Genomic DNA, 16,014 nt, shown 5'->3' on the forward strand with positions numbered 1-16,014 from the left:
ATGGATAAATCAAATCACAGTATTATGATTTTTCAAGTTTATTTTGCACTTGAAACAAAACATTTAAGCTCCCTGGCAAAGTCTTAAATTGTTGACATTTTAAAATAGCAATCATAATTTGTTTGTTATTTTAAAATAGTGCTTGGGGCATAATTTAGCTTATCTGCCAGGGGAACACAATTGCAATAGCTCATAATGATCCTTCAGTCTTAAACAGAGCCATATTGGCTCCCAATTTATAAGAATACTTATGAATAAGAATGTTCATGAACATATTCATGTCCTTTCCAACTTAAGTTGCCAACAGCTTGGAAGAACATTTAAATGAATCAATAATTTTGTAGTACATTGTAGTTGAACTACATGTAGGAAAATATTAAGTTAACAGTGGTGCATCTTATCTCAAGGAACAATAAGATAAGTGTTTGGCACCAGACTTTTTAAGTAGTTTTCAAAGCAGTCAGTTCTATGAATTCAACATCAAAAACTACTTACATCAACACAAGGAAATGGAAGTTAAGATGAGGTAATTTCTCTTGACTCAGTTACTAACTAACACATCAGTGTACAAAACATATTCCTATAAATTACAAATCAGTTAATCACAGCACAGCTGTAAAACTTTCACAAACTCATCATATGATTCAAACATGAAAACAAACTAATGTTCTCAATGGTAACTTCAATTCTAAACTGTTACCTCATAAGAAACAAAAATTATGCTAACCATTACAGGCAATCCGTTTCATGGTTTAACTACCATAACTTTACATGACTACTTATATCACAAAAACAACTGAAGTCCTCAAACATCAACACAGCACAGTACCAACCAGAAAAGCATTAAAGTATAGTGAATTTTCTAAATTAATGAGTAATTTAGCAAAAATTATACTTGATCTGAAGACTTTTTCCAATAATCCCACCGCATCTAAAAAAAAAAAATCTGCAATACTGCAACAGCAATATTTTGTCTTAAGGTGTGAAAGTAAGTACATGGTACTAAATAAAACCAACAGAGGAAGACTCGACATGACCTACACTCAAGAAAACCTTCACACTGAGTGAGCAATTAAATCTGTTCAATATAAATAACAATGTTAGAGTAGTATGGTAAGTATCAAGCCAAATGGGGTTGATGAAAGTGATCTCAAAAACTAAGAAACTGAAAACAAATGGGAAAGAAAATAATTGTAATTTGTGAACTAAAAACTATAAAAAATTTGAAAAATCATGTTTCTTTAAGCAACTAAGATCATTTCACCTTTTCGTCATTTTTATCACTTGCATCAGTCAACAATTTATTCTAAAAACAAAAATCAAAACAAATCTTAAAATGAAAGGGTAGAAGATACCAGAACATTGCGGTGACTTGTTGAACCCAACAACTCGCTGAGGCTAAATCTTCAATTTCATCTTCTATGATAAAAGAAAAGCAGAAATTATTAAAAGGAAAAAAAGGGGCTGCAGATGAAGAGAAACTCATGACGTCTCCAACCCAAGCAAGACTGCGCAACTGATGCTATCTCAAAGTTCAAAAGCAAATGGAAGATGGCAGGGCCGAATGGCAGTGAAAAAAGGAGGTACCTCATCTAAATAGTAGCATCAGTAACAAAAGTCAATAAGGCTTCTTACATTGTGAGGTTGAATAAATTGAGACCAATAGCAGAATTAATTGGACCTTGTTTGACAGAAGAGAGAGAGAACAGGCAAACATTTGCCCAAATGAACTAGAGAGTTGATGAAGACCCTGTAGCAGTTTGTGTGTAAATTATTTACACAACAAATAACATCCACCCAAGATGGAAACAAGCACAAAATGGTCATTCCACATCAATTGTTTAAAATCAACAGAGTGGAATAGATTCCAGTCTTGAATGAGCTGGACAGACCCTATGACATGACATAACATTCACTTTGACAAAGCTGCAAAAACATAATTCAAAGGAGCACACAGTAAAAAAATATGGACTCATTAGCAGCAGCCTTGAGATCGATTACAACTATAGATACATTTTTGGTATACAACATTGGTTCCTAACCCGCACAGAACGAACATGCTTCACTCTGGTATTATAGGTAATTTTAAAACTTTAGTTCAAAGGATGAAAAGTGAAGCTAGTTGCAGGATATTGTTTAAAACAACAATAAATTATAAGATATTTACAGCCACTTCTTAAACAATATTTGTAGTAGATCTGCTGACAATATTATGCCATTGGCATATCTCCAGAGTAAAGCACTGTGTCTTTCAGGAAAACAGAAGGAAAGGAAAAACAAGAAATAAAAAAACAGGAACGAATACACTGACACACTCACTCACACACACGCGCGCTCAAACACACACATTCAATACAACAATAGCTAATCACAGGATTGACACTACAATTAATCATATCCATTTTCATCACAACTTCATTTTGTGCTTTACTCTTTTATCACAATTGCAAACACTTCAAAATCCATAAGGGAGCATTAGAAGAACACTTGAGGCCTATTTCTTTTCAAGTACAATTGCAATTGTACCCATTTTGTCACAAATTCAGAGTTATTAGTTTTAAAAAGTTTTGTATCTGAAACAGTGACTAGGATTCTTTTAATACAAATCATCATGAGATCCACCTTGAGGAGTCTCCATGCTGTCCAAAAGCGTTTTCTTCTCTTCTTTTTTAGATCCTGGCCGGGATGTCCGTAAATTGGGCTCAAAACACGGCTGCAAAAAACCATATATCATGGTCACAATTTTTTATCAGTTCCATGGGTCTTAGGAGTAAAAGGGGCAAGTGACAACTAACAAAAAATTTAATACCATGCTAACTATTTCTTGATAGTTTTAACCCTTACCGTTTCACAAATGTTCATATTACAGCAATTTTCAATATTGATTTCACACTGATCAGTGGCAGGACTAGGACGATTGGTTAATGGTGTAGGAGTCACTGTCTTGCTTCCAATAAAGCGTTTTTTTATGCGGGGCCGCTTTCGAAGTTGAACGACTTTATACATAAGAAGAACCTGGAACAAGAGGAGTGTTTCCAAATCAAACCCTTGAAACAATGACAAATTGAGAAAGTGCATCAATATAGAGCTTGATTTAATAATGACTTACAACAGCCAAAAGTAAGAGAAGACATATACAGCCAAAGGTAATCACTAGAGCTGAGGCACTTCCACTCATATAAGACGACTCATTTTTCAAAAACATTTGATTTGCACCAGAAGGAATGAGGTATGTTGTTCTGTTAAAGCCATCTTCATGGTAATTGGGTTTCCCAAGAGGTGGGCACCTGTAACATAAACCACAATTGTAACATTTTTCTACAGTATTATAGCTGGCTTGATGGGGTAGGTGGGAGGCAATACTTACACGCACAGAGATTTAATATCTGATCCTGAATGCAACGCTACAGCAGCCAGGTCACTCTCACAGTAAAGCTGGCACAGCTTAGCTACACTGCTGCTTATTTCACATCTTTCACCATTGAATGTTTCATGACAATCGCATGTAGGCTTTCCCTCGACAATGCGGCAATGGCCATCATTCAAGCAAAATCCAGAACATGCACTTTGATCACATCGAAGACCTGTGTAGCCTTCGTCACAAGAACATGCTGGCCCTCCTCGCTTGTTGTCGGGTGAGCAAGACCCGTGTACACAGTAATTGAAACAAATTTCAGTTTCACATCTGTAGGTAGAGATAATCATAAAAATTATGTTAATATCAGCCTGTTGGGTTGAGACAGATACTTTACTAGAAATGAACAGTATCTTACCGCACACCAGTGAAACCAGGCAGACAACGACAAACTGGTTCTCGATCTTTAGAATAGAGAACAGCTCCATTGTTGAGGCAAAATTCATTAGAAGGCTTGTTGTCATTCCAATCTGCTTCGGTGATGTCCTCAGGAGCAGAAGTTGTGATGATAGTTGTAGCCTCCAGCTTTCTTGATTCGTAAGCTGATAAAATGGCCCTGCATTCTGCATCCGTCTTCGCCTCCCCAGCAACATAAGCCACTACATCCGTTGGTGCACTTTGGAACGCATAAACTTTGATAGGGTCAGAACCTAGGAAGTTAACATGATGAGTTAAACCAAGAACATTTAAAGGCGCAATGGGGCCTCATCTCCTTTTGAAAAAAAACTATACCTTGGAACAGAAGACTCTTATCTTTCCTCCAAACAGCATTATTGGTCCCATCCACCCAATATATGTAATCGGGGCCCACTGCCAGACTAAAAGGCTGGTGGTGCATCGACCGCATCACCTCCCTATTGCTGCCATCCAAATCACTTCTTTCAATAGAATAGTAGATACCCTCAAGTTCTTGACTCCAATACAGTTTGCGCTCTGCTTGGTCTACAGAAACTCCCAATGGTACATGCAAATCTTTGCTGACTATGGCAGTACGATTGGATCCATCTAAATTTGATCTTTCTATACTCGGAGCCCTAACATTAGAATTGGTCCAAAACAGATATCTGTAACAAAGTAAAACAAAATCAAGGTGAATAAGTTTTTTAGGGGAGAGAGGATTTCCCCAAAAAAGTAATCAAAAGATAAATTTGAACAGATAAGCCCCAAGCCTTATCATGTGCGTTCAAATTCACACCTACCTGCCACAGCTGTCAATGGCAATGCCCTGAGGAATTTCGTCCCGGAATTTATGAACCATTTTCACCACTTTGTTACTAAGGGACTGGCCATCCACATTCGCCATCATGATAGAATGGCCATATCCCGTTGTCCAATACAAGACATTGTGCATGGGGTCTAAAGCTAGACCATTAATTTCCCGAGGTTGTTCTGTAAGTCAGAAGAACAGCACACAATTAGGATATGAAGCCTCCTTCACCACATGTCAGAAGCTAGGCGGTGCAACCACGGCCCCCACAAACGTCTCCGATGTGGAGAGGTACTCCACATTTGAAGGGTGGAGACTGTCAACTCCACAACATCCGAGTGTGGAGAGTTACTCCGCACCAGGACGTGTGGAGTTTTCCACACTCACCGGTGGAGGCGGCCAATATTCTAGACGCGTTTTGAGCACCAGAGTCGCTTAACAGGACTCGAACCACATGAGTGACCCCATCAATGAATTCCTCGTTAGGAGAGCAATCCATTGGTGCACACAAATTCGGTTGAGTTTTTCGCCGCTAATGCACGAAATTGTACATGCACTTCTAACGCACGGACTTTGGCGCGATAGCACGATTTCGGCGCAAGTATGCAGGAAATCGTGCATTGCGCGCACAAATTCGTGCGTTGGAAGTGCTGTACAATTCGTGCATTAGCGCGCAGAAAACTACGTGTAATTTGTGTCGGGGTCACACGTTCGGTTCGGCGTTCGTTCAGCTACCCGAGCTCAAAACGAGTCTAGATTTGGCCGCTCCACGCCCTTGCGCACGGTGAGACGGTGCCGACAGTGCGGGCCCGAGTTACAGTGTACTCACTGGGGATGACGGGCACCATGCTGCCCGACTCCACGTCGAGGCGGAACACGCTGGCGTTGTCGTGGCTGCCGTCCGCCAGGTACAGCTTGTCGCGCGCCGGCGCCGCGGCCATGGACACCGAGGAGCCCAGCGTCAGCTGCGTCTGCATCTCGTTGATGCTGCCCCCGGCCGTCAGGGTGTGCAGGTGCGCGTCGCTGGCCACGATCACGTCTGCAACAGGAACACGCAGGGCGCGCACGGTCAGTTCCGGGGAAGTCCAGCAGACGCATGCCGAGAGTCGCCTGTTTTCGTCGCTCTGTCTCTCTCGCAGTCATGTCCCGCTTTAGGTTGCGCGAGACAAGGCGACGAAAACAGGCGCGCGGATACAGGGAAGGAGAGTAATTTTGCCCCATGACTGGAATATCGCCTGAAAGGTTAGGCAAAACGGCAAAATTGCCTGTAAGTGGGCCCAAACATCCAATTTCACTCCCCCCCGACGAAAACAGGCGCGGATACAGGAGAGGGAGGAGAGACGACTCTCGGAATCTGTCTATAGGTGGAGGCCGTCTAGGCGACGGGGAGGGAGAGGTCATATGGAAGGTTCAAGGTTCATGGCCACTCAAAAAAAGTCTACGAAGCGTCTGCTGTGGAACTCCGAAGAAAATGAAATGCCTTCGTTTTCTTTCGCACTATTACGAGACGTTTTTTCTGTGTTCGGTGACGAAAGCGGACCGGGTCTAGTGGTGACGGATGGATGGCACAAAGACAAGCCAGTATCCCACCGGACCGGCATGCCCAATACGTACCAACTACGTAAACAGAGGTCAAGAGTTATGCCCTCCGAAACGGGCCCAGTCCGTGGCCTGGCGGCCCAGTGGGGTGTCATTGATCGCTCTGTCCTCGTCTCTCTCCGAGGGGGGAACAGCTTCCAACATTCGTTGTACAAAATGTGGCCACATTCCACATTTCAGGTGGCAAAAACGCCTGTAAGTAGGCAACATGCGTGGCAAAAACGCCAGAAATCTTGCACATTCCTGCACATTCACACAATCATTGTATGTACACAAAATTTTATAGTGGATCATCCCTCGTCTCTCTCGCACTCATGGGGCGTCCCGCGTGGGAGCGAGGCAGACAGAGCGACGAGGACGACTCTCGGAAGCAGTGCGCTGGAGATGCGGACGCGACTTCCCTGGCTCGAGATTGAAAGCTAGTCGTCGAGCGCGGTGGGAGGGGAGGGGAGGGGAGGGGAGGGTGATACCCGAAGCCAATTGCTGTGTCCGTTGGCCGTTGGGTTCGTTGGATCGGCCGGCGCGGCCGGCACGGCAAGATGGTCACGTACGCCACCACCGAGGCCCGTGGCTAGACGGACCCGTGGCCGTGGCTCGCCGTGGCGCCCTCAAGGGCAGGTCGCAGGTCCCGGAGGAGAGCGCATCTCGCTCGTGGTTGCAGAGCAATGACGCAATGACTGCAGTGTAAAAAATTCCGTACTTTTGTACGGAAATGGTACAGAAAAATATAGTACGGAGGTACGGAGAAAAGTACGGAACGTTCCGTACTTGCTCCATATGAACCCATGTAAATGGGTACGGAAAAAACGTACGGAACGTTCCGTAGTTGGCAAGTACGGACGGTCCAGGCAAATTATTGACCAGACATGTTCCGTACTTTTTCCGTACTTTTTTCTCACAGTGTGCCTGCAGGCAGGGCGGGCAAAGCGACACGTTTGCAAATAGCTAGCTTCTAGAGCAGCATCAGACAGCAGACGGCTAGACGACAAGGCAGGCAACGAGCCGACCGGACGACCTCTCCACAGTGGGCCAGAAGACCGGCGCCGGCGGCCAAAAGCCTAGACGCGTTTTGAGCTCCAGAGTCGCCAGCAGGACTCGAACCAAACGTGTGACCCCACCAACGGATTCCTCGTCCGGAGGAGGAATCCATATTGGTGGGGTCACTCGGTTCGAGTCGGTTCGACTCTGGAGCTCAAAACGCGTCCGGGATTTTGACCCACCCCCACCGGTCTTCTGGCTCACTGTGCTCTCGCTTGCACCTGCTTGCACGCTCGCAATAACCTCACCCCTTTCTGGTGGTGGGCCAGGCCAATGGTGCGAGTGCAAAATAATCCCCTGACCCAGACAGAAGTCCGAGAAGTACCAAACTTTAGGAATGGCTCCGCCCGCAGAGCGAATGCGCCGTCGTCGTCTGTCTCCCACTCATTGGGGCAGTGCGGCCTGAAAGGCGTGCGAGTGAGACAGGGCGACAAAGCGCGGTGCGGGCCGTGTCAGAAACCCCCTTTAGAATCTAGTCTAGACGGCGGCGCTGGTGCTCTCAAGGCGCTGCCGGGGGGAAGGAGGAGGAGGGAAGTCCATACAGTGACCTTTGGAAAAAGAGGGGGAGGGGGGGTAAATGAATTGCCGAATTGCCTCTCCAATCCGCGCCAGTGCCGCCAGTGCGCGCCCCCGTCGCAGAGGAGCCCCCCGCCCACGCAGCATCATCGGGCTCTTATCACGGGGGCCAAGGTCAAACTTTCTCGCACTGCGTGTGGACATCACCACGCCACGGGGGAGAGGGGGGAGGGGGTAGGGGGCTGTTTAGGGTAAGGGGGGGGGTAAGGGAGGTGAGGGGAAAGGGGGGAAGGGAAAATTTGGGCGAGGTTTACGTCTCACCCAATTGGGCGAGGGGGGTGTTGCCTGTTTAGGGTAAGCGGCGGGGTAAGGGGGTGTATAGGGTTAGGAGGGCTATGAGCTAGTTAGGCCAAATTTGGGGGGGTTTCCTCACCCAATCGGGCGAGGTTGTCGGCCATTGGAGACACCGATGTTTCATGACACGCAAAAGGGCAGCGTCAACTTTTTCATATAATAGTGATAATAGTAGGTACTGCCCGTATCGCACGTCTGCGGTGAGGAAGCGGGGGGGGTCGCAAAAGTCTGCAAGGAGGGTGATACGGGGGGTTAGGGGAAGGGATACCGAGGCGCGTTTGTTTAAAAGGAATGAAATACGAAGGATTGTTTCCAAAACAGGACATCTACGGGGAATGAAATGCCCTCCTCATTTAAAAACTTTTCGAAGTTTAGACATACTCACTAACTAAAATCTTGGGGATACGAAGAAAAAGTTCGCAAACAAGTATTTGCCAAGTCTGCTTCATATGCTCAAAATACTGTTATACAAACTGCTTTTATAAAAGCCAAATAGTTTGAAGGTTTTCTCAGTGCCCAGATACCTTTCGAATATTCTACAATCTTTCGTCAATGCTGCGGGAAACGTTTCTGGCTTGCCCAAGAAACTGTGGCAAAAACGGAGTGATTTGAACAGGGCCCTGGTAAGCACTACCCATGTCAATGTTCTCCGTAGGCTCTTACAGTATTTTCCGTAGGACCGCACAGTATTCTCCGTAGGACCTTACAGTGATCTCCGTAGGACTACACCGTCTTCCAGGTCCTACGGAGAATACTGTGCGGTCCTACGGAGAATACTGTAAGAGCCTACGGAGAATGTTGATAAGAGGGCTACGGAGAATCCTGGCAAAAAAATTAACAGAATTTTCCGTACCTTTTTGCCACAGTGAACTCCCTGGAGAAATATCGGGAGAAACCGCCTGTGTCTTTACCATAGGCTTTCTGGGAAAACCAAGTACACCGTTTTTACCGTGTTCATACGTATTATTGAGATGAACGCTGCTGCGTAGACAACTTTCTGGCTTGCCACAAGCAAAGGATATTGCAAAATGAAGGAGTCGAATTTGAACAGGCAGACGTCCTAAATCCGGTCATGCTGGGCACTATACAACCGAGGGGGTGTGCACTCGCGTAATAGTCGGTTCACTCTATCTGTAATAGCACGCGTAATAATACGCGTAATAGTCGCGTTATAGCAGAAATTGTCAAAATTTGATCAATTTTGGTGCGTTTTAGGCAGTTTATAGCTAAATCCCGATTAATTTGTGGCGTAATAGCGTAATAGTACACAGGTTCAGAGAGCGCATACCCCCTCGTATACAACGTTCCAATGCTGGTCGTTTAAGGCATCTTGCATAGACACCGGAAAATTGAAGGTACCAAGCGGGTCGGCCACCGGCTCCCCTTCCCCGGAGTCGGGGAGGCTCAGGGGCTGAGAAGCTCGGACGCCGCGAGGGGCCACAGCTGCAGGGGGATGGAATGGGGTTGAGGTTGAGTGGAGCATGGAGTGGCGTGATCTGATCGGGGAGCCGCGACGTCAGAGCGCTCCAGACTGCCTGCGTCACCGCCGACCGCCACCGCCCGGTCCAGTGAACTTGAACTGGCACCCCGACAGTGGAGTGGATTGGCCCCGATTGGCCGCCCACGCGGCGCAGCGGCGCACTGCACGGCGTTTCCAGCGAATGGGCGACTCGTCCCCGGAAAGCGGACAAGGAGGAAGACGGACAGGCCTCGCCGTCTCGCTCGCACGTCGGCACGGCGCACAGTGGGCCAGAAGACCGGTGGAGGCGGCCAAACCTCTAGACGCGTTTTGAGCTCCAGAGTCGCTAAATGGGACTCGAACCGAACGTGTGACCCCACCAATGGATTGCTCTCTGAACGAGGAATCCATTGGTGGGGTCACACGTTCGGTTCGAGGCCTGTTTAGCGACTCTGGAGCTCAAAACGCGTCTAGAGGTTTGGCCGCCTCCACCGGTCTTGGCCCACTGTACGGCGCAGAACAAATGGAGAAGGCGGGGCGCAGCGAAGAGCGGAACCAGATTTGCCAACGCAATTCCGACGGCGGGCGTCGCGTCCTCTCGGCGAGCAGCGCGGGCAGGAGAGACAATTTTCACCGAAGTGGGTGACAACACTGTGAAACCGAGTGCACTGATAATCCAAGTGTGGGACAGGCATGCACTACATAACGTGGGACAAACTGTCCCACGCTTGTAAGCGTGGGACAAAATGTCCACGTTTGCAAGCGTGGACAAACCGTGTTACACGCTTACAAGCGTGGGACAAACCGTGTCCCACACTTACAAGCGTGGGACAAATCCGTGTCCCACACTTACAAGCGTGGGACAAACGGTGTCCCACGTTTGTAAGCGTGGGACAAATCCGTGTCCCACACTTGCAAGCGTGGGACAAACCGTGTCCCACGCTTGCAAGCGTGGGACATTTTGTCCCACGTTATCTAGTGCATGCCTGTCCCACACTTGGATTTTCAGTGTGCGCAGGACTCCACGCTCGGAAGGCGGAGGTGTGGCGTCTTCAGTCTTCGCACCGTTGCAAGTGCAGAGTTTGCAATCTCCACACTTCAAGTGTGGAATTCTCCACGTGTGCACCTTGTGCACCATGCTAAGAAATAAAGGCTGTGCGCTCTACTCCACCACACTTGCAGGGTGGAGACTGTACTCCACGTCCAGGTGTAGAGAATCACCCTGGAGGAGTTCTCCATATACTTGGTTTGACTGGTGCAACTATTATTCACTGACCAAACCAAGACGCTTGACGACCCTACAATCGCTTTTTTACAGTGCACTATCACGGAACGCCACGGCGAGGCGCGGCCTTGACGCAAATATTGGCAACGCCACTGGTCATCGGCAAGACCCGACCCGGCCCGCCCCGCGATGGCCCGGCCCGCCGTGGCCCGCCTCGCGGGTTCGCGACCGTCGCCACCGCGCCGATATTTCGCGTTTGTTGTTGTTTTTGTTGTCGGGCGGCGGGGAAAGACGCAGTTCGGCGCGGCACGTGGCGCGGCGGCACCAGGCGGCCGTCGGACAGGTTGTCGTGTCGCCGCGGCTCCAGCCACTCCAGCTCCCACACTGGGGAAACTGGAGCGTAGATGCACGAAGCTCCATTCAAGCGTACAACTACACTGTTAAAAAAATCCATCTTAATTTTAAGAAACTTTTTTATGAAGCAGTTTACAAAGACTTTTTGGTAGTAAAAGTAATAAACTTTTTCTTCTTAAAAGTAAGAACCAAATATGAAAAGTAATAATCTGTTTCTTAAAAGTTGTTTTTGCATTTAAGAAGAATTTAACACGGAGTAGGGAAAAATTTATCGCCTTATGTACGTAATGAGATACTCATTGTATGGTAGTAGTCGATTTCACTGCCGAAGTTGCTTGGAAGCGTGGTTGAAACTCGGTCTCGAACCCGGAATTCCGGGTTACCGCACCGCGACGCTACCAACTGCGCCACGAGTGAGCTCTGCGAGGCGGGCTCTAGGATGTGGATGACTCCAAGCCTCTCGGCGGAGACTTCACTAGGCAGCGGAAGCGCTCATCCATGGGCCTCCAAACACGACTTCACATGACCAAGATCATCCAAATTTGTTCTTTACGTACACTGGTAGTGAAGCGTCCAATGATCACAATTTTAACTGGCAGGATGAGAATCAAATATGAAAAGTTATAGTAATTTTGAATTTTAAGAAACAAATAATGGCATTTGGCAAACAATCTTAAATTTTATGAACCTGTTTTTCAATTTTAATAAAGTTTCTGAAAGTTACCAATATTTTCATAACTTGTCAGAAATGTTTTGGTAAATGTAAGAAATTTTCTTAAACTTCACAAACCTTGAGTTTTCATATCCTTTCAAAAGGTTATTAAAATTAAGATGTCATTTTGTATTAAATTTAAGAATTTTTTTAACAGTGTACACTTGAAGGCCTTACGCCGAGCGTTACGCTCCATCTCACGGTGGGCCAGAAGACCGGTGGAGGCGGCCAAAACTCCAGACGCGTTTTGAGCTCCAGAGTCGCTAAATGGGACTCGAACCGAACGTGTGACCCACCAATAAATTCCTCGTTCAGAGAGCAATCCATTGGTGGGGTCACACGTTCGGTTCGAGTCCCATTTAGCGACTCTGGGGCTCAAAACGCGTCTTGAGTTTTGTCCGCCTCCACCGGTCTTCTGGCCCAGTGTGCATCTCTCTCCTACGTTTCGCAGTGTCCACCGCAGACGACTTTCATACCAACCCCTACCCAAGGATTTCTCATAAGCAAGGATGCAGAAAAACTAAATCCACGACTGTCCATGACCCGAGCACCGCCTCGACCCGCGACGCGACCAGCAGCTAGAGGCAGGAAGAGGCAGTCAGAATTTCCCTCGGGAACCTCATCGTCAGATTATTTTACCGCCCGGCGATGCCTTTCGCCATTATCAGCGGGGAAAGAGAAAGAGAAAGAAAGGTCGAGGCGGAGGCGTGTTTTCCGTTTTGTCCGTCGATCGATCGTCTTTATTTTGCTTTCCGACAAGGCGAACACTCACTCCACACACACACACACACTCTCTCTCTCTCTCTCTCTCTCTCTCTCTCTCTCTCTCTCTCTCTCTCTCTCTCTCTCGCCGCCCTCGTTGCGACCCACGCCTGCAGCACACTGATTCCGAGACTCGCTTTCGTCCCTCTGTCTCCCTCGCACCCATAGAGCGTCCCCTGTAGCTGCGAGAGAGACAGAACGACGAAAACGACTATCAGGCTGCAGGCTGATTCCGAAACGGGGGCTGTCTGTCTCTCTCGCACCCGTACGGGACGCCCCACGAGTGCGAGAGAGACAGAGAGAGAGGCCCACACCCGCGGAATCGGCGTGATTGCTGGTTGTCAGGCAGCGACCGTGCAATTGGTGACACCGAGACGGAGAGTCCGCTGCCACGAAGACCAGGTTGGACCAGGTTGGGCGAGGCGGACCTCTGCACTGTCATTCCCTGAGGCTGCGCCGGGCTGCGCGGTGTAGTTCACAGAGCCCCTTTGGCATGGTGCGAAACGTGGAGAACTCCACACTTGAAGTGTGGAAACTGCAAACTCTGCACTCCCAAGTGCAGACACCGAAAATTCCCCACCTCCGCATTTCAAGCGTGGCGTTGTCCACACTAGGGACCCTCTCTGAGGGGTCCCTAGTCCACACATGCTTCCACAGTGTCGGACTGTGGACCCGCGTGTCCGCCGCACAGTGGGCCAGAAGACCGGTGGAGGCGGCCAAAATCCCGGACGCGTTGAGAGCTCCAGAGTCGCTAAATGAGACTCGAAGCGCGCGTGTGACCCCACCAATGGATTCCTCGTTCGGAGAGCAATCCATTGCGCTCACACGGTCGGTTCGAGTCCTGTTTAGCGACTCTCGAGCTCAAAACGCGTCTAGAGTCTTGTCCGCCTCCACCGGTCTTCTGGCCCACTGTGCGCCGCACACCGGGAAGTGGCAAGTTTGGCGCGGACGCGCGACACTCCACTCAATAAAAACCGCGAGAAGCGTCGCGGCCCACTCGTCGGTGGGCCCAAATATCTAAAAATAACTCAGAGCCTGCCGCCGGCGCCGTCAACAAAAGACGCGCCTTCCCATACGATTATCCGATTCGCGCAATCTTCCTTGACAGCAGGCTGCTGATTCCGAACCGGTGGATTTGTCGCGCCGTCTCTCTCGCACCTTCCGCGGGACGCTGCACGAGTGCGAGAGAGACAGAGCGACGCGTCGGCCACGTTGCGATTCGACCGATGCGCCTCAAGTGGCGCCCGCTGCGCCCGGCGCGTTTGATGGATGAGTCCTAGACTAGGTCGCGGAGGATAAGGAAGGTGTTCTAAGCCGCGGGGCGGGGCGGGGCGGGGCGGGGCGGGGCGGGCCTTGCGGTGTGTCGCGGCGAAAGCCACCAAAACAACGAAGAGATTTAAACTAAATCGGACGCGGATGACGCGAGACCGGCTCAACTGCGCGGCGCACCAGCTGACGTGATTCCGCGAGTCGCTTTCGTCGCTCTGTCTCTCTCGCACTCCAGGTGCGTCTCGCATAGGTGCGAGAGAGACAGAGCCGCGACTCTCGGAATCAGACCGCGCAGCGCAGGACTTTGCATGAATAACCCATGACCGGGGCCAATCGGTGTTGAAACGTCCAAACGTCGGGAACAGTCTCGGAGCCGCGCTGCGCGCATTTCCGCCCCGCGGAAGTCTCTAGAGGCCTTGCGAAACGGCCCGCCGAGCCGCGCCACTGTAAGGCACTCTACCGCGCATCGATGCCGTCGCTCTGTCTCTCTCGTTCTCGTGGGGCACACCAAGTGGCGGATCCAGAGCCGGACTGGGAAAGGGGGGGGGAGGGGGCAAAGTAGTAGAGGTAAACACGGTGCCATCTGACTTTGACTTACACGCTCAGTTTCCCATTGAATGTTGTGCAGTCGCAATATGTATCTGTAAGGACTTTATTGTGTATACAGGAGCTTCGATGAAAATGTCATCTACGATTTTGCCATGAAAGGGTAACAAATGTTCACCAGTGAGGCTAGACCACAATTGATCGTCCTGTATGCGGTTTCCGTCCCGGTAACTGCCGGTAACAACCGCAGCACGACAGGCCGTCCTTTGGATCAAAGGGAATTGGCGGGGCGATTGACCCCCAACCCCTCCCCGTCGATTTCACCCCCCCCCGTCGTTTTACCCCCCCCCCCCCCCCCCTTCGCGTGGACGGCGCCCCGCAAGAGAGAGAGGAGAGAGAGAGAGAGAGAGGAGAGAGAGAGGAGAGAGAGAGAGGAGAGAGAGAGGAGAGAGAGAGAGAGAAAAACGGCGCGAAGCGCCCTGTCCGGGGAGCCCCGCGTGCAGTATGGATGCATTCCGGAGCGTGTCGCTTTCGTCGCTCTGTCTCTCTCGCACTCGTGGGGCGTCCCGTATAGGTTCGACGGAGACAAGGCGATGAAAACGACTCTCGGAATGAGTCCAACAACAGGCGCAAGCGGCGAACTGGCTGGCGTGTTCGATGTTGGATGGCGGCCGTCGCACATGCATCAACCGCCAGCCCGTCGGCACGCTCGTCCACTACACCGGCATGCCGGCCTTCGCGTCCACGTCCAGCAGGCTGGGTCGCGCTGTCTCTCTCGCACTCAGGGGGCGTTCCGTACAGGTGCGAGAGAGACAGAGCGACGGAATCAGTGTGCAAGACGTTCCGAGACGGTTCGAGACCACCGCCGTGGCTTCGCTCGGCGCGCTTCACTTCAAAATGCCGCTTCCTCGGCTTCCTCCGTGCCAAGGTGCCAAGGTGGCCGCCGTCGCCGCCTGCAGACTGATTCCGAGAGTCGTTTTCGTCGCTCTGTCTCTCTCGCACTCAGGGGGCGTTCCGTACAGGTGCGAGAGAGACAGAGCGACGACAGCTGCTCGGCGTGCTCGCTCGGCCGCTTCGTTCTTATTGGTTCTTATCACCATGCCGCCGTCATAATAGCGCAAGGCTCATCGGCCATGCGCACTTCAACGGGCCTAGCGCAGCCAGACTGATTTGATTCCGCACAGCAGCGTCTCTCTCTCTCTCTCTCTCTCTCTCTCTCTCTCTCTCTCTCCTGTCCCTCTCGCACCTGTGCGGAACGCCCTACGAGTGCGAGAGAGACAAAGCGACGAAACAAACTTTCCTGAATCAGTCTGCTGCACCGGCCACAGCGGCTCCGCGAAAAGCGGCTTGTCGCTGTCTCTCTCCCACCTGCACGGGGCGCCCCACGAGTGCGAGAGAGACAGAGCGACGAAAGCGGCAAGCAGCCGGCAGAACGGCGCGCCGCCGCAGCGGCACGCGACTCTAAAAACAGGGATTCTCCAGCGGAGCGTGTCAGAATAGCTGCTATTTCAATATTCAAAAGCACTTTCGTCGCTCTGTCTTGCTCGCACGCCTGCGG

At 49.9% G+C, this 16,014-nt stretch overlaps 1 protein-coding gene across 1 annotated transcript in view; it reads right to left on the minus strand.

The window, feature by feature from the left end:
* Positions 1-22: 22 nt before the first annotated feature.
* LOC117651399 (protein cueball-like) overlaps positions 23-16,014 on the minus strand; it is a 20,785-nt gene continuing 4,793 nt past the window's right edge. Inside the window, exons 2-9 of the mRNA XM_034395419.1 lie at positions 5,452-5,661; positions 4,615-4,804; positions 4,148-4,479; positions 3,774-4,065; positions 3,368-3,685; positions 3,110-3,287; positions 2,845-3,015; positions 23-2,713 (exon numbers count right to left, since the gene is read on the minus strand). Coding sequence (XP_034251310.1) covers positions 2,597-2,713; positions 2,845-3,015; positions 3,110-3,287; positions 3,368-3,685; positions 3,774-4,065; positions 4,148-4,479; positions 4,615-4,804; positions 5,452-5,661 — 1,808 coding nt within the window. The 3' untranslated portion in view covers positions 23-2,596. The remainder of the gene's footprint in view (positions 2,714-2,844; positions 3,016-3,109; positions 3,288-3,367; positions 3,686-3,773; positions 4,066-4,147; positions 4,480-4,614; positions 4,805-5,451; positions 5,662-16,014) is intronic.

The sequence above is a fragment of the Thrips palmi genome, unplaced genomic scaffold, assembly GCF_012932325.1.
Source record: "Thrips palmi isolate BJ-2018 unplaced genomic scaffold, TpBJ-2018v1 HiC_scaffold_5, whole genome shotgun sequence".
Lineage (NCBI taxonomy): Eukaryota > Metazoa > Arthropoda > Insecta > Thysanoptera > Thripidae > Thrips > Thrips palmi.